The sequence below is a fragment of the Aquarana catesbeiana genome, linkage group LG03 (genome assembly GCF_042186555.1).
Source record: "Aquarana catesbeiana isolate 2022-GZ linkage group LG03, ASM4218655v1, whole genome shotgun sequence".
Taxonomy (NCBI): Eukaryota; Metazoa; Chordata; class Amphibia; order Anura; family Ranidae; genus Aquarana; species Aquarana catesbeiana.
This window is the reverse complement of record NC_133326.1, coordinates 510098662-510123670: the sequence shown is the minus strand read 5'-3', so window position 1 is coordinate 510123670 and position 25009 is coordinate 510098662. Positions and strand designations below refer to the sequence as shown.

General features: G+C 36.7%; 1 protein-coding gene across 4 annotated transcripts in view; it reads right to left on the bottom strand.

Annotated features, from left to right (window-relative positions):
- The window catches only part of GRIA1 (glutamate ionotropic receptor AMPA type subunit 1), a 462487-nt gene that overhangs the window by 182780 nt on the left and 254698 nt on the right, over positions 1-25009 (bottom strand). For 2 of the 4 annotated variants that reach the window (XM_073621138.1, XM_073621139.1), the window contains exons 4-5: positions 17422-17609; positions 11740-11793 (exon numbers count right to left, since the gene is read on the bottom strand). In XM_073621138.1, the coding sequence (XP_073477239.1) occupies positions 11740-11793; positions 17422-17609 (242 nt within the window). The remainder of the gene's footprint in view (positions 1-11739; positions 11794-17421; positions 17610-25009) is intronic. The other 2 variants (XM_073621140.1, XM_073621141.1) reach the window with 1 other exon arrangement.

The window sequence follows — 25009 nt, the reverse complement described above, 5'->3', positions numbered from 1 at the left end:
GCACGGCTGGGCGAAACGGCGTTATGTTACATCGCTTTGCCCTGTGGCCACTAGGGGCACGCGCGCCGCCGGAGGCACATGCGCGCGCCTGTTGCTTGCCCCCAGAGCCGATGCGACTGCCCGGTGGGCACGATGACCGCTGGGCACCCGCGATCACTTGTGACAAAGCGAGAACCGGGATCTGTGTGTGTAAACACACAAATCCCGGTTCTCTGAGGGGAGAAGAGACTGATCATGTGTTCATACAAAGTATGAACACCGATCTCTCTCTTCCCCTAGCAAGTGCCATCCCCCCTACAGTTAGAACACAGAGAGGGAACACAGTTACCCCCTTGATCGCCCCCTAGTGTTAACCTCTTCCCTGCCAGTGACATTTTTACAGTAATCAGTGCATTTTTATAGCACTGATCGCTGTATAATTGTCAATGGTCCCAAAAATGTGTCAAAAGTGTCCAATTTGTCCGCCGCAATATCACAGTCCTGATAAAAATCGCAGATCACCGCCATTACTAGTAAAAAAAATAAAATAATAAAAATGCCATAAATCTATCCCCTATTTTGTAGACGCTATAACTTTCGTGCAAACCAATCAGTATACGCTTTATTTGGGTACAGCGTTGCACAACTGCGCAATTGTCAGTTAAAGCAACGCAGTGCCAAATTGTAAAACATGCTCTGGTCAGGAAGAGGGTAAAATCTTCCGGGGCTGAAGTGGTTAAGTAGACTGTTGACACTATGAGGTTGATTTACTAAGACTGGAGGGTGCAAAATCTGGGGACGTACTAAACTGCATATTGGGATGATGGGATGATTGGATTATTGGCTGCAATACTGAGAACTCTCACTAGATGTCAGTGTACCATATACACATATATATGGTAATGACTCTGTTGTTTCTCAAAATATGTTATTCTTTACTGCAGTGCTTGATACAATGTTGCAAGAAGCAGTTGCTAATGTTTAACTCTTCACTTGCTGATATATATGCAGCTGTACAACAGTTGCTGATATACATGCAGCTGTACAACAGGATACAGAAGTAATATAAAAATTACATTTGACCTGTTTTTGATGGGAATATGGGTAGAATTATTATTGCTCATGGGGATTATTGGAGGAATATCATGTTAACACCCGACAATGAACATATTTAATTAACAATAATATGCATATACTTTTTCTACATAGGGATTATGGGTGGAATATTGTAGTTAGACATACATAGGAATATATTAAACCTATTTCTGATATAAATATGTATATAATTATTTTTCTACATGGGGATTATTGGTGGAATATTGTTTATAAATATACATAGCAGCATATTAAACCCATTTCTGATGAGAATATGCATATAGTTATTTTTCTACATGGGGATTATTGGTGGAATATTGTTTATAAATATACATAGCAACATATTAAACCCATTTCTAAAGAGAATATGCATATAATGATTTTTCTACATGGGGATTATTGGTGGAATATTGTTTAAAAATATACATAGCAACATATTAAACCCATTTCTGATGAGGATATGCATATAATTATAATTCTACATGGGGATTATTGGTTAGAATATTGTTTATAAATATACATAGCAACATATTAAACCCATTTCTAAAGATAATATGCATATAATTATTTTTCTACATGGGGATTATTGGTGGAATATTGTTTATAAATATACATAGCAACATATTAAACCCATTTCTAATGAGAATATGCATATAATTATAATTCTACATGGGGATTATTTGTGGAATATTGCTTATAAATATACATAGCAACATATTTAACCCATTTATGATATGAAGATGCATGTAATTATTTTTCTACATGGGGATCATTGGTGGAATATTGTTTATAAATATACATAGCAACATATTAAACCCATTTCTAATGAGAATATGCATATAATTATATTTCTACATGTGGATTATTGGTGGAATATTGTTTATAAATATATATAGCAACATATTAAACCCATTTCTGATGAGAATATGCATATAATTATTTTTCTACATGGGGATTATTGGTGGAATATTGTTTAAAAATATACATAGCAACATATTAAACCCATTTCTAATGAGAATATGCATATAATTATAATTCTACATGGGGATTATTGGTGGAATATTGCTTATAAATATACATAGCAACATATTAAACCCATTTCTGGTGAGAATATGCATATAATTATTTTTCTACATGGGGATTATTGGTGGAATATTGTTTATAAATATACATAGCAACATATTAAACCCATTTCTAAAGAGAATATGCATATAATTATAATTCTACATGGGGATTATTGGTGGAATATTGTTTATAAATATACATAGCAACATATTAAACCCATTTCTAAAGAGAATATGCATATAATTATTTTTCTACATGGGGATTATTGGTGGAATATTGTTTATAAATATACATAGCAACATATTAAACCCATTTCTGATGAGAATATGCATATAATTATTTTTCTACATGGGGATTATTGGTGGAATATTGTTTAAAAATATACATAGCAACATATTAAACCCATTTCCAATGAGAATATGCATATAATTATATTTCTACATGTGGATTATTGGTGGAATATTGTTTATAAATATACATAGCAACATATTAAACCCATTTCTAAAGAGAATATGCATATAATGATTTTTCTACATGGGGATTATTGGTGGAATATTGTTTATAAATATACATAGCAACATATTAAACCCATTTCCAATGAGAATATGCATATAATTATATTTCTACATGTGGATTATTGTTGGAATATTGTTTATAAATATACATAGCAACATATTAAACCCATTTCTAAAGCAAATATGCATATAATGATTTTTCTACATGGGGATTATTGGTGGAATATTGTTTATAAATATACATAGCAGCATATTAAACCCATTTCTGATGAGAATATGCATATAATTATAATTCTACATGGGGATTATTGGTGGAATATTGTTTATAAATATACATAGCAACATATTAAACCCATTTCTAAAGAGAATATGCATATACTTATTTTTCTACATGGGGATTATTGGTGGAATATTGTTCATAAATTTACATAGCAACATATTCAACCCATTTCTGATGAGAAAATGCATATAATTATTTTTCAACATGGAGATTATTGGTGGAATATTGTTTATAAATATGCATAGCAACATATTAAACCCATTTCTGATGAGAATATGCATATAATTATAATTCTACATGGGCATTATTGGTGGAATATTGTTTATAAATATACATAGCAACATATTAAACTAATTTCTGATGAGAATATGCATATATGTTGCTATGTATATTTATAAACAATATTCCACCAATAATCCCCATGTAGAAATATAATTATATTCATATTCTCATCAGAAATGGGTTTAATATGTTGTTATGTATATTTATAAACAATATTCCACCAATATTCCCCATGTAGAAAAATAATTACATGCATTTTCATATCAGAAATAGGTTTAATATGTTGCTATGTATATTTATAAACAATATTCTACCAATAATCCCCATGTAGAAATATAATTATATGCATATTCTTATCAGAAATGGGTTTACTATGTTGCTATGTATATTTATGAACAATATTCCACCAATAATCCCCATGTAGAAATATAATTATATGCATATTCTCAACAGAAAATGGTCTAATATGTTGCTATGTATATTTATAAACAATATTCCACCAATAATCCCCATGTAGAAATATAATTATATGCATTTTCATATCAGAAATAAGTTTAATATGTTGCTATGTATATTTATAAACAATATTCCACCAATAACCCCATGTAGAAAAATAATTACATGCATATTAATATCATAAATGGGTTAAATATGTTGCTATGTATATTTATAAACAACATTCCACCAATATTCCCCATGTAGAAAATAATTATATGCATATTCTCATCAGAAATGGGTTTACTATGTTGCTATGTATATTTATAAAAAATATTCCACCAATAATCCCCATGTAGAAAAATAATTATATGCATATTCTCATCAGAAATGGGTTTAATATGTTGCTATGTATATTTATATACAATATTCCACCAATAATCCACATGTAGAAATATAATTATATGCATATTCTCATTAGAAATGGGTTTAATATGTTGCTATGTATATTTTTAAACAATATTCCACCAATAATCCCCATGTAGAAAAATAATTATATGCATATTCTCTTTAGAAATGGATTTAATATGTTGCTATGTATATTTATAAACCATATTCCACCAATAATCCCCATGTAGAAAAATAATTACATGCATATTAATATCATAAATGGGTTTAATATGTTGCTATGTATATTTAGAAACAATATTCCACCAATAATCCCCATGTAGAAAAATAATTATATGCATATTCTCATCATAAATGGGTTTATATGTTGCTATGTATATTTATAAACAATATTCCACCAATAATCCACATGTAGAAATATAATTATATGCATATTCTCATTAGAAATGGGTTTAATATGTTGCTATGTATATTTTTAAACAATATTCCACCAATAATCCCCATGTAGAAAAATAATTATATGCATTTTCTCATCAGAAATGGGTTTAATATGTTGCTATGTATATTTTTAAACAATATTCCACCAATAATCCCCATGTAGAAAAATAATTATATGCATATTCTCTTTAGAAATGGGTTTAATATGTTGCTGTGTATATTTATAAACCATATTCCACCAATAATCCCCATGTAGAAAAATAATTACATGCATATTAATATCATAAATGGGTTTAATATGTTGCTATGTATATTTATAAACAATATTCCACCAATAATCCCCATGTAGAAAAATAATTATATGCATATTCTCATCAGAAATGGGTTTAATATGTTGCTATGTATATTTATAAACAATATTCCACCAATAATCCACATGTAGAAATATAATTATATGCATATTCTCATTAGAAATGGGTTTACTATGTTGCTATGTATATTTTTAAACAATATTCCACCAATAATCCCCATGTAGAAAAATAATTATATGCATTTTCTCATCAGAAATGGGTTTAATATGTTGCTATGTATATTTTTAAACAATATTCCACCAATAATCCCCATGTAGAAAAATAATTATATGCATATTCTCATCAGAAATGGGTTTAATATGTTGCTATGTATATTTATATACAATATTCCACCAATAATCCACATGTAGAAATATAATTATATGCATATTCTCATTAGAAATGGGTTTAATATGTTGCTATGTATATTTTTAAACAATATTCCACCAATAATCCCCATGTAGAAAAATAATTATATGCATATTCTCTTTAGAAATGGGTTTAATATGTTGCTATGTATATTTATAAACCATATTCCACCAATAATCCCCATGTAGAAAAATAATTACATGCATATTCTCATTAGAAATGGGTTTAATATGTTGCTATGTATATTTAGAAACAATATTCCACCAATAATCCCCATGTAGAAAAATAATTATATGCATATTCTCATCAGAAATGGGTTTAATATGTTGCTATGTATATTTATAAACAATATTCCACCAATAATCCACATGTAGAAATATAATTATATGCATATTCTCATTAGAAATGGGTTTAATATGTTGCTATGTATATTTTTAAACAATATTCCACCAATAATCCCCATGTAGAAAAATAATTATATGCATTTTCTCATCAGAAATGGGTTTAATATGTTGCTATGTATATTTTTAAACAATATTCCACCAATAATCCCCATGTAGAATAATAATTATCTGCATTTTCTCATCAGAAATGGGTTTAATATGTTGCTATGTATATTTATAAACAATATTCCACCAATAATCCACATGTAGAAATATAATTATATGCATATTCTCATTAGAAATGGGTTTAATATGTTGCTATGTATATTTTTAAACAATATTCCACCAATAATCCCCATGTAGAAAAATAATTATATGCATTTTCTCATCAGAAATGGGTTTAATATGTTGCTATGTATATTTATAAACAATATTCCACCAATAATCCCCATGTAGAAAAATAATTAGATGCATATTCTCTTTAGAAATGGGTTTAATATGTTGCTATGTATATTTATAAACAATATTCCACCAATAATCCACATGTAGAAATATAATTATATGCATATTCTCATTAGAAATGGGTTTAATATGTTGCTATGTATATTTTTAAACAATATTCCACCAATAATCCCCATGTAGAAAAATAATTATATGCATTTTCTCATCAGAAATGGGTTTAATATGTTGCTATGTATATTTATAAACAATAATCCACATGTAGAAATATAATTATATGCATATTCTCATTAGAAATGGGTTTAATATGTTGCTATGTATATTTTTAAACAATATTCCACCAATAATCCCCATGTAGAAAAATAATTATATGCATTTTCTCATCAGAAATGGGTTTAATATGTTGCTATGTATATTTATAAACAACATTACACCAATAATCCCTATGTAGAAAAATAATTATATACATATTTATATCAGAAATAGGTTTAATATATTCCTATGTATGTCTAACTACAATATTCCACCCATAATCCCTATGTAGAAAAAGTATATGCATATTATTATTGTTAATTAAATATGTTCATTGTCGGGTGTTAACATGATATTCCTCCAATAATCCCCATGAGCAATAATAATTCTACCCATATTCCCATCAAAAACAGGTCAAATGTAATTTTTATATTGCTTCTGTATCCTGTTGTACAGCTGCATATATATCAGCAAGTGAAGAGTTAAACATTAGCAACTGCTTCTTGCAACATTGTATCAAGCACTGCAGTAAAGAATAACATATTTTGAGAAACAACAGAGTCATTACCATATATATGTGTATATGGTACACTGACATCTAGTGAGAGTTCTCAGTATTGCAGCCAATAATCCAATCATCCCATCATCCCAATATGCAGTTTAGTACGTCCCCAAAATCTGGTGCAGCTCTGCATAGTAGTCAATCAGCTTCTAAACCTGGAAGCTGATTGGTTTCTTTGCAGAGCTGCACCAGATTTTGCATTCTTCAGGATTAGTAAATCAACCCCTATGGGTGAGCTAAATAAGCGTAGAATTCACCACCAAGCATTCACTGTGTTTTAAAACATATGCACCAAGAAGATATACCTGCAGTGAACACTGTCACATTCACTCTAATATAAATATGTCCCTAAGAGTTTTTGCTTTGATGAAATTATGATGAAAATTGGGACAATTGGGGCTGTTTATTTGACAATAGCTTTGTCATTATTTGAGATAACAAAGTAAAACATACAATTTTTTTTTTAGGGGGGAAAAATAGGCTCTCCTTTGACAATATTGTTTTGCAAAAATTATTTTATTTTCTATGGAATCTATAGATAAAAAGAAAAATGTAAATCATTTAAAAAAGAAAATGTTTAATTTTTTTTTTTTTTATTATTTGACAAGTGATAGTTTAACCCTCTCACTGCCACCAATGTCATAGCAGAATGCTATGACATAGGGAACTTTTTACTCTAACTCTATATCTGTACAGAGTTACAGACTTTCAGTTACTGAGCTGGAGGAAATGTCAATAGACTGCGAGTGCAGTGATCACTGCACTTGTGTTTCACTGAGAAGTACAAGTCTGTATGCTGCAGTGACAGGCAGGACTTGCAGTTTATTTATTCACAGAGATCTGTACAGCTCTGTGAGCAGAGCCACTCATAGCCATGCCAATTTCAAATCTGAAAGCTGCTGTGGGGTGAAAAACCCTCGTGCACTGTCAGAGGGGGATCGATTTCGGGGGAGTCTGCTTGGCTGCAGGTTACCTGTTTTACCCTAAATATATTAATCTTAACCCCCCCCCCCAAAAAAAATGGTGTGTCCCCTTGGCACCATGTTACTATCTAAATATATAGCACTTAAAACCTTCCCAAAAACGTTTGGAGCCCCGCCCCTCACCCCCAGGTACATGCACATATGAACGTAAACATAATATTGGGGCGCCTGTGTACGAAAATATCAATTGTGCTGCACATGTTACATATTGCCACATACACATGGGCACGTATATGACTTGACATGTTGTGTATCTGTTTACTCGGTACAACCTCACCTTTATTATTTTACAAAAAAAGTTGGGTGATATATATTGCGTTTGTGTGCCCTCAAATTAAATTGAGCATATTTTTACAGAAAATTTGTGCTTAATAAATTCTGCTAATATCATGTGACATTTGGAACTATGATTATTTTATTCTCCATGGTCTCTACCTTCAGAAAATATATATTGTTTAGGGATTTTAACATGCCTAAAATGATTTTTAAACACGTGTGCAAAAAAACACACAAAGTTTTGCAGATTTTCTTGTTATGCAACATTGAAAAAAGTAATAAAGAAAATGACTGAAAACATAAAAAATGTATATATTAATGGTAAAAATGTTGAAAGGAAAAGAATCTACAGAAAATAATTGCTAAGAGGGGAAGCAGAGGAAAGTAAAACTGGCAATTTTCCATGAAAAAACAAAGTTTGGCAAAATCACTACACTCATCTATAACAATAAATGCATGAACAATAATACATATTAGGAGAACAAGCAAAGACCTTCAAAGAACGATCATTAGGAATTCATTTTAAAGAGATTTTCTGAAATTGAAGCTTCACATTTTTGTAAATTTTTTTAAGAGAGGGAAAAATCATTAGAAGGCCTGTAGAAAATTTTGAGTCAGGGATGTCCTGTTTTGTCTACAGGTCTGGAAGTGAAAGAAATCTCCACAATGGAATTCCAACAGCAAAAACAAATTCCTGACTGGGTTGAACTATTGTTTATTATATATATATATATATATATATATATATATATATATATATATATATACTTTAACTTTAGATATACAGGTGATACTCGAAAAATTAGAATATCGTGCAAAAGTTAATTTATTTCACTAATGCAACTTAAAAGGTGAAACTAATATATGAGATAGACTCATTACATGCAAAGCAAGATAGTTCAAGCCGTGATTTGTCATAATTGTGATGATTATGGCTTACAGCTCATGAAAACCCAAAATCCACAATCTCAGAAAATTTGAATATTACATGCAATCAATAAAACAAGGATTGTACATAGAACAATATCGGACCTCTGAAAAGTATAAGCATGCATATGTACTCAGTACTTGGTTTGGGCCCCTTTTGCAACAATTACTGCGTCAGTGCGGCGTGGCATGGAAGCTATCAGCCTGTGGCACTGCTGAGGTGTTATGGAAGACCAGGAAGCCTCAATAGCGGCCTTCAGCTCTTCTGTATTGTTCGGTCTCATGTCTCTCATCTTTCTCTTGGCAATGCCCCATAGATTTCTCTATGGGGTTCAGGTCAGGCGAGTTTGCTGGCCAATCAAGCACAGTAATCCCATGGTTATTGAACCAGGTTTTGGTGCTTTTGGCAGTGTGGGAAAATGGAAAATGAAGTCAGCATCCCCATAGAGCTCGTCTGCGGAAGGAAGCATGAAGTGCTCCAAAATCTCCTGGTAGACGGCTGCGTTGACCCTGGACTTAATGAAGCACAGTGGACCAACACCAGCAGATGACATGGCTCCCCAAATCAACACAGACTGAGGAAACTTCACACTGGACCTCAAGCATCTTGCAGTGTGTGCCTCTCCATTCTTCCTCCATACTCTGGGTCCTTGGTTTCCAAATGAGATGCACAATTTGCTCTTGTCAGAAAAGAGGACCTTGGACCACTGAGCGACAGATCAGGTCTGTTTTTATTTAGCCCAGGTAAGACACTTCTGACATTGTTTGTTTTTCAGGAGTGGCTTGACAAGAGGAATACGACACTTCAAGCCCATGTCCAGGATCCGTCTGTGTGTGGTGGCTCTTGATGCACTGACTCCAGCCTCAGTTCACTCCTTGTGAAAGTCCCCAACACTTTTGAATGGCCTTTTCCTGACAATTCTCTCCAGGCTGCGGTCATCCCTGCTGCTTGTGAACCTTTTTCTTCCACACTTTTCCCTTCCACATAACTTTCTATTGATACAGCACTTTGGGAACATTCAACTTCTTTTGCAATTACCTTTTGAGGCTTTCCCTCCTTATGGAGGGTGTCAATGATGGTTTTCTGCACAACTGTCAGGTCAGTAATCTTTCCCATGATTGTGATACCTACTGAACCAGACTGAGAGACCATTTAAAGGCTCAGGAACCCTTTGCAGGTGTTATGGCTTAATTAGCTGATTAGAGTGGGACACTTTGAGCCTAGAATATTGCACCTTTTCACAATATTCTAATTTTCTGAGATTGTGGATTTGGGGTTTTTGGGGTTTTCATGAGCTGTAAGCCATAATCATCACAATTATGACAAATCACGGCTTGAACTATCTTGCTTTGCATGTAATGAGTCTATCTCATATATTAGTTTCACCTTTTACGTTACATTAGTGAAATACAGGCATACCCCACTTTTAAGTACACAATGGGGTTTATTTACTAAAGCTAGAAAGTGCAAAATCAGGCTCACTTCTGCATAGAAACCAATGAGCTTCCAGGTTTTATTACCAGAGATTAATTGAACAAGCTGGGGTTAGAAGCTCATTGGTTTCTATGCCGAAGTAAGCCTGATTTTGCACTTTATAGCTTTAGTAAATAAACCCCATTGCGTACTTAAAAGTGGGGTATGCCTGTAAATGAACTTTTGCACGATATTCTATTTTTTGAAGTATCACCTGTATTTTATTATTTTAAAATATATACAGTACATGCTCTTAGTAACTGGGTTGAGATCTTGGGCTCTAACGATGAGGCTAGATGAGGCTAGCGATGAGGCTGCCATAGTCCTTCCCTGCACACCTTGTGGTGTTCCCTCTCTTTGTGCAGCATTCTCTATTATATAACATACATAAGAAATCTTAGAGGAAGATTGGGAGCCCTTTATATATACCACAGCAAATCCCCAGACATGGGAATTTAAGCACATGGATCTCAAACCTGCAGCCTCCCAAAGAGATATATAAATATTTTTAAATAACTCTCTAGCAGCTAGAAAACATATACAATACAGTAAATATCATTAATAGTGGAACATGAGATATGCTAGTGTTCGAATAATGGTATGGAGGTGGTTACTGTGCATTAAACTATGGTTTTAGTAATAAAAAGTACAATTAAGTTTCTATAAGGTGAAACTCCTCTTTAAATGATTTAGCTAATGACTGAATGAACCTGGTACCACCTATGTGAAGAGATACCAGGTTCTTTGAGTTCTCTATGGCAATTAAACTTTCATAGTACTATAGCTAATGAATACACAGAGCTACAATCGACTTTATCGTGTACCTTTATGTATTGTGTTAGGCTTTACAGAAATGACCTCGTATTGAACATATTATATGCCAGTAAATGGACCCCAGAAATGCAATTACGGGCTTCACAAAAAAGTCCATGAACTTCAAACACTTACTGTGAGCTGAAAATTCAGCTCACAATTTATAATATTTTTGTGTTCTTTAACAAAAGCGGCAATTATTCAGTAGTTGCCAATGCGTATAGAACTCTGCGGCATAGCATTGTCTGCTGGTTCCTGTGACAACGCATGCTAGGTAATGCAATCACAGCACTCCAATCAACAATGTCTCTATTTGTACCATGAGCAAGTACAGAATGCTCCAACTGTGCATCACGCCCCTGCAAATTCCTTTCAACCCCGATACTTCACTTACCAGGTTGGCAAGAATATAGTGATATCCAACAATGTTCTTTTCTAGCTTGACAATCTATAAGGCCAGAAAAAAAAGGGTTAACATGTATTAAAGCTTTATGGGACAATTTCTAATACTCGGTCTATTCATTTAGCTAAGATAACAGCAGGCAGATAGGAAACTATAACACTGCACCAAGACAAAGTCCCCTGGGACCCAGGGTGAAGATGTCAAAGTGCACACCCTGTCGAGCTGAGATGGATTGTGTTTACACATTCACATGTAACATAGCTGTGCTTTTCAAAAAATCTCTTAACCAATTCACATGGAGTTTGGCAGTTTGACTGTTTGCCTGGTGCATCCAGTCCTGGACTGGACTCCTTGACGAAAATGTAGTAAATTCCTCGTAGGCACCTCATTGTGTGTGATACTGCACCACTTCTTTTTTTTTGTTTAATAAATTTTTATTGAATTTTTATGAAAGAAAATAATTACAAAAAGAAACAGTTATGTCACAAACTGGATTCAAACATTAAGGGAAGCAAAGTCAGTTTCAATGCTCGGATATATACAAACAATTTCAAGAAGCCTGAGATACATTAAACAATTCTGTATATTCAGAAAGGAGGATGAGAGTCAATGTATCAATTGGGTAGAAAAGAAGGCTTCTGTCATTATAAACATAGTAATCAAAATGTAAAAACAAGATGAAAAACCTTGCTTCAGGTAGGTAAAAGAGATGTAATGTAGCGAACAGAACGCATAAGATGCAGAAAACTTGATAACAGAAGAGAAAATGAAAGGAGAAAAAGGGGGGATAGTAAATAGGATAGGGGGTAAGATGGGAGGGAAGAGGGTGAGGGGGAGTGCTGGCATACATGTGTGAAATGTTGAGTGATCAAAACATTTTTTTTTTTTTTTTTTTTATGACAATATATAAGTAGTAAATTTATGAGATCTGTACAATAATATCTTTGTATGTAGAGGTGGACTGAAAATTTACCCAAGGAGCCCAAGTGGCTGAGTGTTTTTCTGAAGTCCCTTTGCTGTTATGGGTAATACTCTCCATGAGTTGAACTTCATCAACCCTCTGCAACCAGGTCTTAATAGGCGGAATTGCCGCTTGGCCCCAGAAGGCGGGTATTAAAGCTTTGGCTGTATTCAAAAGATGAGGAATGAGTGAACGCTTATATGGGCCTATGGAGGCTGCAGAGGCATGAAAAAGGACAGTCCACGGGTCCATGGGTAAATTGACCTCCGAAATCTGTGAAATCAAGTTGCAGATGGCCATCCAGTAGGGGCGAATGAGTGGGCAAAACCACCAGATATGTGCATGTGTGGCTTCGTTCCCACAGTTCCTCCAGCACAATGGGGAGCTGGCGGGGAACATTTGGTGAAGTCTAACGGGGGTATAATGCCACCTAGTGAGTAGTTTATAATTGACCTCTGCCATCTTAGAAGCTAGGGAGGAGGTGTGGGCCAATTGTAAGATCCTATCCCTTAGATTGTCTGAGATGGGAGAACCCAGATCAGCTTCCCATTTTGCTAAAAAGGGTGGAAACTCAGGATTTTGAAGGGCAATAATAGCTCTATAAAATAGAGAAATACTATGTAAGGGAGGATCTTTTGGGTAGAATATATCTTCTATTCGATTTAGATCTTGTAAACCTCTAAGCGGATGAGGGAGAGAGCTTAAGAAACATTGTAGTTGATAGTATCTCCATTTGTCTAGAAATGAGGCAGGTTTGGGGTCAATGATCAAATGTAATGGTTTAAGTGTATTGCCACGTAGGACGTGATGTAGTAAGAGAGGTTCTCTGGGTCTCCAAGCTTGGAAACCGGGATCTAGTAAACCTGGTAGGAAATATTTGTGATTAAGGAGAGGTGTTAAAGGAGAGTTATAACCCCATGAGAGTTTTTTATGTAGGGCGTCCCATATAGCTAATGAGGATATAGTGAGTGTTGAGGTGGAACGGTCAAGGTTCCTGTAGGGGCGGGGTATCCAAGGAACTACCGAGAGGTCAGCGCCGCTCAAAAGGTATTCAAGTTGGACCCATAATTTTGAATCATACTGCACCACTTCTGGAAGTTGAGCATTGGAGATGATAAACCGAGGCCTGACAGGTTCGTTTTAAAGGGCTTCTCCACAATAGGTGATATGACTAAGGCTTTGTAACTGAAACACGTAAGCTTTATTTTTGGACTGGATTCCTACTGTGATGGACTGCCTGGCACCCTGCTTGGGTGCCTCCGACAAGATACAGTTCCTCCACTCTAGAACCAGGAGCCAGGTTTTATAGCTGAGAACTGCACCCAAGAACTAGACAACACCAACTTAAAACTGAAACTGACTTTATTGTAAATTTGCTCAGATTATATACCACACAAAATCATATAAGAGCTTGATCACCTTATCCTAAACAATGCAAACAGTAATACCATCAGTACATCTAACATCACAGCTAATGAACAGCTAACATAAACATAAGCAGTAAGCTAATCAACAGCTAGCAACTAATAGCTAACAGTGATCTAATTAACAAGAAGCTAATTAACAACTAGTCACCTAGACAAGCCTAGGTGACTCAGGTCAGTGCCCACCAAGACAATTCGGCACCAGTTCCCTAGAAAGAAGAAAAACCAGGGCTGTCCAGATCTCACTAACCAGCTTTCTTTTCACATCCATATTTTCACTTGAGTTTCAAGTTGGCAGAGACCATCATGGCTTCCTTGACTGTTAAATGTGGCAATGTAATCTTGCATTATATAACAGGACATCTTCCTGAATGCTTGTAGCTCCCTCAAATGCCAGAGGCCATGGTCAGTAGGCAAGAGGCTACCCTGTAGTCCCCTCCAAAAGCTCCTGTCCCTGTTGGGTCTGTTACAACTACTATATAAGCTAACAAAGGATGTGGAATAATCACCGTGCTGCTGGCTTTTCTTTGGTTGAGTTCACATTCCTAGGGTTAACAGGGACCCCTACCTGTGCACCGCATCCTCCTTTTCCATCAGTGTTATGAGGTTTGAGCCCAGCTGTTTGTTTTTCTGTTCCACTCCTCCACCATAAATTTAAAGTTTTTGTTGTAAATGTCAACAGCATCATTCATAAATTAACTTCCCAAATGTGGAGCAATTCTTCTTCAAAGTTCACAGCAGAAGCAATGAAGTCATCCATTTAATCAAAGTCTCTCAGTAGCTCGGCTTCCCTTGCTACCCCCTCCCAGCAGTGACTCATCAGCCTTTCAGCCTCCTGTCTCTGAACACTGAGCAGATTCTCAGAGAGGGGAATAGGGTTAGTTGAACTGTTAGGGGGACTTCAGTGCTTCTGCTGGTAAATTGAGGATGAAACTCCTCACAGTGCCCTCAGCTCGGTCAGTCAAGGCTTGCATTAAAGTTTATTTACAGCTTGTTAATACTTTACATCATCCATAGCCTCATCAACACCATTTCATCCAGTTATATACTTAAAATAATCAATAAAAATAAACATGTATTTTTTGATAGAGCTAAAATATGTACTTGACTCTGCCTTGATATTAGCTTCCTCTGATTCACTGCACAATAGGACTTATATTGGGAGGGATAGGGTCAACCCTTTTCGTCAATCAGGTTTCCCAGCATTGCACAGTGTTGTCAGTCTTCCTTCCTAAACATACTTTTTGTGAGTTCAAAGACTTATCAGGGTATTGCTGGCTTGCTGCCCTTCACTGTCACTGACCAATGCTGACTGGCAGGGATGTCAACACTACAAGAGTGGCTAAAAAGAATTAAATTTCCTTTGCAGGTAAGAAACTTTACAAAATCTGTATGTATTTAACCTATGCATTTAGGTGTTTGCCTAGAATTCTAGCGTTAAACATACTTGAAGTCATTTGATGACTTGGCCTCCTTGTCCTGCATGTGGGGTTAGGGGGGTACCTCTCCTCTCGTGTACACGCTCATCAGTGCCCGGGAACAGTCAGGCTGCATTCATGTTAAAGGCAAAATTCAGACGGAACCTCAGCTTAGGGATGAGCCGTAAACTGTGTGCAGTAGTGTGATGTACAGAGCCTCTCTGTAAAATGTACTGTCCAATGTTACGTCACACCCTTGCTCGATGTATGTTGTATTTAGGAGGGGCACCACTGAGCCCGTGCCCTCTCCCCCAGTCCAGCTTAACTCTGTCACCTCACTCTCAGTGACAGAATGGGGTCCCACTGTGCACAAGTGAGGACCTCATGCATGCGCAAAAATTAAATGCTTTCACTCTCCTGTCCCATGTAGCTGAATACATGGGAGCTCCGTACCGCGGGTTCAGTCCCACTTACTTTTTAGGGAACCAACCGCTAGGGAGGGAGGCAGTATACTGACCATTCCCCGCTGTGTGGCTGCTGTTAAGTCTCACCCATTCATGGTTACTCGTGGTTACTCATGGCAACTTCTCTCCTGATGAATTAACTCTTTGTAGTGGCCTTTCTCCTGTACCCCTTGTGTGCTTTACAGGCCCTGTTCTTCAAATACACCACATACCTTCATGCACTCCTTTGAATAACTTCAGACCAGCTTGAAACAATGAATTCAACTTTACTGAGCATTCAGCAGCACAGTTCAACAGTACACTGTACATGAACAGAGTTTAGCCCTAACTAACTAATGCAGGCTGTCCAGGTTCATACCTTCCAGAGAAGCAAAGCCCATTCAGCAAGAGCTCAGTAAAGGTAGGTTCCCAGTCCAGGGAGAATCCCAGCAGGGCGATCCAAGAGGGGGCCACATGCTTCAGTTGAACTACATGATGCCGCAGTTCTTCCTCTGAAATCCCACGTGCAAGAGAAAGAATCCGCTGGACCCACCTAGGGTTGCCACCTCATCGCTTTAAAACCACACAACACATTGATTCAACAGGTTCTGGGCCAATTTAGGGCAGGTAAGGCACTACGTAAATTGAATTACCACCTTAATCAGCCACAGAACCTGTGTAATTAATATGTGTTCGGTTTTAACTGGATGAGGTGGCAACCCTAAACCCACCCCTTGTATTTATGGGGCCTACAACATTGGGCAGAACCTAGAAAGCTTGGGAAAGAGTCCAGACACAGTCAACCCTTTCCCATCCTGGGCAGCCTGAACTAACTACATGCATAAATAAAAATGCAGTGCAGACAGGGCTGAAATATTCACAGGCACCCTGTTAGCAATTTCTAACAAACACACCCCTCATTCTCAGCATTTGCCCATAAGTGAATCATCAGTTTTAGGCAGCCTTTTTTTAATATTGTCAGTAGCTTAAAGCTGAAAATGATTATCAAAATGTTTGCTGGACTACACAAGCATTTCTGTAAATGTGAAGGTTTTATTTTTCCAACTGCCAAGTCTGGTAATTTATATTTTGTAATAGAGACCTAGACATGTATCCGTGGACCAGAATCATCTGGGAAGCCTCTACTGTGATCTAAGGAAAAACCCTCTTTTGAACTTGACCTACTTAGAAATATCCTGGCTTCCTTTCATTCTGCTCAGCTGGAATTACACCCACATGCCTTTTTTTTTTTAAACCATACAAAATTCAGTTTACTTTATGACAGTCGTCGCATTAACAAATTAAAGGTACAAAAAGATAGATCAACCTTATAGCCTGGTATTGTCCTTTCAACATAGTATTAGCAAACATTGACAAAATATCATATGAAAATGATATAGAGCTGGTTTTGAGGATAATGGTAACACTACCTGGGTGAGTATGGCATTCAGTCTTTCGGACTCACAGTCTATCACAACTTGGCGATCTTTACTCTTGTCTAGATCCTGAAAAAGCAGACGGTATTCTTCCTCTGTAGTGGTAAGAATGTTGACAGCTGTAACTTGCCAGTTCTTCTCTGCCGCAGTGTCCAGCACCTTCTGAAGGACAGACAAACCTGATAACAAAGAGGAATTAGGCTAATCAGTGTCCCCCAATAGTAGGACATTTAAAGATGAATTCCCAACAGGTATAAAATATACATATAACTACAGCTCTGTATTTTATAATTAATTATTAAACACATTTTTTAAAAGTTGATTAGTGTAAGTACCAAAATTTGACTTGACATTAACATCGAGCAATTCTTTGTACAGCAGAGCAGACTGGGAAAAGAAGGGGCAGGACTGGGGGCCAATCAGTTATGCTGCATGCATATATGCTGACAAGGAACATGCTGATAAAGGAGTGAGCAAAGAGGAGATAAAGGAGAGAGCACCGGGTTGACCTAATCAGTCTGCTGCTGCTCCTTCAATTTCTAGTCAGCAGGCTGGGAGTGGGGTGCTGTTAAATTGTTTTTACAGTCTCTGACTGTATTAGAGAAAGTTGGATCATCGATGTGGCTCTGCTGTGTGATGAGGCTATGTAAATCTCATAACTGAATGGACAAAAATACAAATTCTTTTGGCAGGTAAAACAGTTCCCTTATAGTGATTTTCATCTTTTTTGCCAGGTGTTCAGATTTAGGGAATATGTTTATACTGAGATTTATAATATCATTTTTTATAATATACTGTAATCTGCTGGACATGAGTAATCTAAAGCCAGTGAGGTACACAGGAATAAGGATTGCTTTCCTACGGTTCAGAAGGCTTCTTCTTTTATCCAAAGGTCCTTGAGGTCCCTACATTTATCAACATGTCATAATTGTACGCTCATATTTTTGAAGCAGACACGGTTTTGGTGCAAATTAAAGTGTGTGTAAAAAGACTGCTGGTTATGTGATAAGATGGGGCACTGAGGTCTTGAGGAATGTAGAACTCAGCTTTACTTGCATAGCAGAACAGCATACATGTGTGAGAACAGCATTACAAGAGAGAGCAGAGAAAAAACACAAAACTTCCTTCCTGTGCAGACTATACAAGCATAAATAAATAGTATATCACTACAGTGCCCTCTATAGTAAAGTTCAGAGTGCATAATACATGTTGCACTTCCAACGAAGGCAAACAATTTTCACAGAGACAGAAAGTGAGGGAAATCTGCAAAACCGCACCAAAAACGCAGCTTTCCATTGAAATGAATGAAAACGTAGGCGATATCGTGGTGATATCGTGGTAAAATCGCTGTAAAAACGCACCACAATTATTTGCATTTTTGGTGAGTTTTTGAGTCACATGTCCATTTTTCACAGGTGCAGGCAATCCAAAAACACACTAGAAACATGCGGGAAACACATCTGAAACACACACAGCAAAACACAGCAAAATAGTGGTAAAAATGCATATGTGTTTTTACAGCTATTTTGCTACAGAGCAGCGTGAAAGGACCCTTAGCGTTGTCATGAGAACAAGAGGTGGAAGTCTTCCTCTTGGTGCAAATGTTGTGGTGACAACTGTCTAAGATGGAAATTCACCTCACTTTGGGGAGATTTCCTTGCATCACAAAGAATTTTATATTTATATCTATATATATAGATATATCTATATCTATATATATATATATATATATATAGAGATAGATATATCTCTCTATATATAGAGATATATCTATATATATGGGATATTTAGGTATTCCCACAGAGATGAGTTTTTAATGATCACCGGACTGTGGACAGAGTAACAGGTTGGATTGGGGTAGGGAGTTCCAAAGGATGGGAGAGGCTCTGGAGAAGCCCTGAAGATGAGCATGGGAAGAAACAGCAGGCAGTCTTGGAAGGCATTAGTTTGGGTGATATTTTGAGATGAAGCTGGTGATGTAGCTTGGGGCAAAGTTGGGGATGGCCTCTGATGAATGAAGCCCGAGGATTTCCTTACTTCTAGTTTCAGTGCTGTGTTTCTCTGGCCGGTACAGCCAGGGAAGCAGCCGATTAAACACATCAAAGGGACCTAAAAGACCTCTGATCGCTTCATAAAGAGTACCTGTCACTGTCCAAAGCTATCACAAAAAATGGAATGAAAAAAATAAGTTGAAATAATAAAAATAAGTTAAATAAAGGTGTAAACAAATACATTTAAATAAAACAAATAATAAACATTTTTTAAAGCACCCCTGTCCAGTACGCATATGTAAACAGTGACTGCACTACCCATGTGAGGTATCGCTACGTTAGAGTGAGAGTAGTATTTCTAGTGCTAGAGCTCATGCATACCTCTAAACTGGGATCCTGTAAAGGCTTTTAAAGCACTGTCTATGGATAATTTTAGGTACAGTAGTTTTTCACCATGCACAATTTTAAATCTTGACATGTTTGGTATCTATTTACTCAATGCAACATTATCTTTTATATTTTATCAATAAATTGTGTTCGTGTGTGTTAAAATCCATTTAAGTTTATTGTTTCCTGAAAGTTTGCTTTGATAAATGACTAGACAAATATTGTGTGACATAAAAAATTACACTAGCCACCATTTTATTAGTCAGGGCATTTGCTTTCAGATAATATATAATATTTGGGGTTTTAAGTGATTTTCTACAAAAAATCACTTTTGTAAGTAAGAAATGTTAAAATTGCCCTGGATGGCAAGTGGTTAAATTATCGACATTCAGTTACAAACAGTTTAATATTTTTATATTACTTAATATTAGTTTACATGTTAAGTAAATATTCCTACTGGGATCAATCAAATATTACTCCTGCCACAACAAAACATCCCCTTGACAAGTTCTTATATTTATGCTTGTTTTTACTGAAAAAAGTGGAGAAAAACACTATAGAACTTCAACAGATTCTTATTATTTTCAGCCAGCTCTCTGAATCATGCAAAATCAGCACTGAGCACCTCTATGGTTGAATTGGCAACCTGAGCTGCAGAAAGTTGAAACTCGTGATCAGTCAATTTTACATACGATTTGCAAACTTTTCTTGGAGAATGTGGCTTTATAACAGATATCCCTTAACTTTTTTTTTTAATACTATGTCACCATTTCCCATTGCACTACTGCGTTTTGGTAATGTGCACGCTATCACAATTTTCGGTGATGCAGGTTACATGCATTAATTCTGCCAGTGAAAGTGTGTTCCAGGGGTCTGTCAGAAATATAACATGCTCCGTTTGGTGCATTTATATGTGTTAAGCAACTCATTTAAATGAATAGACTGTCCTAATGCAATGTATGTTAATGTTTGTGCGTGAATGCATCACAAGGGTGTGAATAGGCCCTTACAGAAAAGTTACAAAAACTTCTTTCCTATCCAATCAATTTATCCACTTAAAAAATACCTAAAGGTTCGTTTTTTTAAAACAAACATGTCACACTTACCTCCTCTGTGCAGTTGGTTTTGCACAGAGTGGCCCCAATCCTCCTCTTCTGGGGTACCTCAGCGGCGCTCCTGGCTCCTCCTCTTCTCGAATGCCCCATTGGAGAGCCGTTCTCCCTCGGGGGGCACTCGTGCAGTCGCTCTCCCGTGTCCTGCTGCTGCATCTATTGACACAGACAGCAGGACTCGGCCCTGCCCCCCGTCTCCCACATCATTGGATTTGATTGACAGCAGCGGGAGCCAATGGCTGCGCGGCTATCAATCTATCCAATCAGGACCCGAGACACCGGCTGGAGTTGGTGTGCTTGTCTCCGTTGCTGGAAAGACCAGATTCAGGTAAGTAAAAGGGGGGCTCTGGGGGGCTGCTGCATCACAGGAGGTTTTTCACCTTAATGCATAGAATACATTAAGGTGAAAAACTTTGAGGATTTACAACCCCTATAATTTATACTTTTGTCATATCATATCCTTTCTTTCAGTCTTATACATGTTAGAAGCTTGCAAGCCTATTTCCCGTTTTAACACAGGGGCATTTTGCTTGTATTTTTGAGTTCACCCTTCACCCCCCTGTCCTAATCACATCAATATTCTGGCTGCCATTCCACACCTTAAAAGCTTCTCATTAGCAGTATACACAATACTAACACTCTCTGCCACCGCACCAATTATACAACCATAAGACCCGCTGCCCCTTCCTTTTGCTTTCACTTCAATTGCAGTTTTTTCCTGTTTTGCCTTCCCTTGCTGGGGGCTCACATTCTCTTGCAGTCTTCTACACATACTACCTGCTGTCATACACTCCACACTCCTCTCTTGCATATGCTTTCTCCCACCATACCCTGCAGCATTCTTGTCCTGCAGATACAATAAAAATACTGTTTTCCCCTAAGGGTTGGACTTTCAAAGCACAGGCGTGTAACAATAATTTATAAAATTGCATTTTAATAATGTCATAAAGAGTAGTACATGTACGAGAACAAAATACATATAAAAACAGTTCAAGCTGAAAGTGCTAAGCTAACAGATAGATGATAATGTCCTGCAGATACTGCCTGCTGTAATGCCGCGTACACACGATCGGTTTTCTCGTCGGAAAAAGATATGACAGCGTTTCCGACGGGATTCAGCTCAAGTTTGCCCTGCATACACACGGTCACGCAAAAGTTTGCTGAAATTACGACCGTCAAGAATGCGGTGACGTACAACACTACGACGAGCCGAGAAAATGAAGTTCAATGCTTCCGAGCATGCGTCGAATTTGTTTCCGAGCATGCGTAGGAATTTTACGCGTCGGACTTGCCACAGACGATCGCATTTTCGGATAGGAATTTTCCCGACCGAAAAATTGAGAGCATGCTCTTAATCTTTTGCTGGCTGGAATTCAGCCAGCAAAAAAACGATGGAGCATACACACGGTCGCATTTTCCGATGAAAAACTCTCATCGGTCTTTTGCGGGCCGAAATTCCGATCGTGTGTACGCGGCATAACTCTTCCCTAAACATGGAAAATGGGTTTACAAAATTTAACATATTGCTTCTTCTTTTTTAAATAAAATACTCCCTTAACATTTTAAATTTGCTGTTCTGGAGCGGACGGCAGTATTATATAAATGGTAATTTTATCCAGAGTACAGTATTTTAAAATCTTTAAAATGCCACAGACTGATTTTCAAGAACTTTCCTCCTTAACTGTCAAGTTATAGGCAAAAATGTTATATTTTATGTGCTGCCAGATCTACAGTTCTGCTGAGCCTCTCCAGTGTGGAGTAGACTGTAGACTGATCATGCAAAGTCTAGGCTGTTGGTACACATGGAGCAGAACTTATGGCCCTACCTGCTTAAGTTTTCCCTATGGCTAGCTCATCTCTCTGAAGTAGAGACCTCCACCATCCTTTAATAAACAATATGAAAATAAGCACAAGAACATTTGCCCACAGTCAAGAATTGATTTACAGACATAAATCAGATATGTGTGAAATTGAAGACCTCAATTTGTCATTGCTAGATGAAGGAGATGAAAAATTCTGCAACACATGGCTTTTATGGTTCAGCTCCCACATTGCAGCTACATACTGTATAGATCTCATAAAACATTGTTCTAAATGACCCATTTGTCATTTTTACAATGTAGTCATTATTACAATGACCAACTATTCTTCCTCAAATACTAAGACCTTGTGGCATCCAGTTGTCATTATTCAGTGATGTGTGCTCTTGGGGGTGCTCCCTTTTCATTGGCAGGCAATCTTTTCATCTTGTCTCAGCCTCCTGCTCCCTAGTTCCTTTCCTTAGTTATTCTCTTTCTACTCTTTGTACTTTTCCTTACCTGTCTTCTTTATCAGAACATCTCAGAGATAACCGATCCCTTCTTAAAGGGTAGTTTAATGTGATGCTCTGTTTGTTGTTTTTATATGCAGAGCACAGCAAATTGTGACGATCTGCCTGTTGTCTTTCAACATCATGTATGAATTTCTTGGCTCTTGTGCTGTCTTAATCAATGGAATTTAAAACAGAACTTATGAACTACTCCTCTAGTTTGAATAAATAATGTATTATATGTAAACTGTGCTGGTATTGTAGCTACTTCTGTTTCTGTATAATACGTGGGGAAAATATATATGTATTGTATATATTGAGCCAGCTGATCTACAAGGCCACTCAGATCCTTCTCCTTGATAGTACCCCCTTGATAGTTTGATCATGCATATTTGTAGCTTCCAGATGTATAATTGCACAGAAACCAGCACTGATATTTTTTTGCCATGTAGCTGCATAATCATTGTGGGTGTGTGTTTAGGTCAGCTTGTATATTATTTTATCATTTTTAAGTATGTAAAATAAAAAATGTCACACAAGCATTTCTATTGGATAAGCATATGATCGATAGTTGTGAGTGCTGAACATTTCTTGCACAGTGGGACTGTATTTTGGTGTAAACAACGTGGACAGTTTACAATATGGTCCCTCCCAAACTGGAATATGGGAACCTTTCCACTGTGGTTTGGATCACCTGGCTCCTGCTGGCACTTCCATTCCTCCACGAGTGGGTAAGGATTAGCAAATGTTCTTTTTTTATCTTTCTGTTTAGGAACATTTTAATACTTTTATTGAATGTCTGATTTAAGTTCTCAATTGATATCTTTTAATGCAAATAAAAACTGAATTTAAATAGTGTATATAATGTATGCTGTATAAATTGTTTTGTGTTTTCATGGTAATAGCTTAAAGGAGAAGATGTATTTATTTGTTTTTGCCTTTATTGTTTTTCTAGCATCCTATATAAACTTATCTCTTAGAACACAGTAAAATTATTTGCATTGAATAGTACATGAACTATAGAAAGTGATTTTGTCATAACAGTACAATAATATCCAATCTGAATAAGAAAATACAGAAAGTTAGGAAAAAATGGTCCCACTGATGACGTCAGCTTATGATGAAGTGCGTAGGGGCGTGGCCTACATGGTGACGTCAGCACACACGGTCGAGTCCTCCATCTTTGATGCCGGCCGATGCTAATTAAGATGTGTTTGTATTTTGGCTGTCAATATTAGTGCAACAACATATTTTATTAAAGCATATTGAGGATTTTACACTGTTTGCCGGTCTTTTTATTTATATGCCATACTATTGTTTCCATGTGGTAGAGAGTGTGTGAGGCAGTCCCGAATTGTGATACTTAGCGTCTGGCAGCTGCATAGGGGAGCCCTAGGATTTTTTACATGCTCACCATTGTGACGAACGCGGGTGTCAGATCCCTGCCCTCCTCGCTAACTCGCGACAAAGGACCGGCCAACCTCACACCACGCTGTCACTTACGTAACAATGCCACTCTCAGCTGCGCCCAGCACAAAGATTTTCCAGCTTGCGGGACCACAATCTAGGTGCGAGCAGCCTGAGAGTGATTGTCACTGGGCTAATTACACAATTAACCCTTTAACTGCCACCACCCCCGTTTAAAAGACCGAGCCGGGGGAGACTCGTAATTTTGCAATACCAATTATAATTTTAGAATAAGCGTCTGACACACACACTGCCACTACAGACAGATCTGCTCAGAGTCTTACTCTACAACAGTAGCGCCCTTCAAGAGGCAG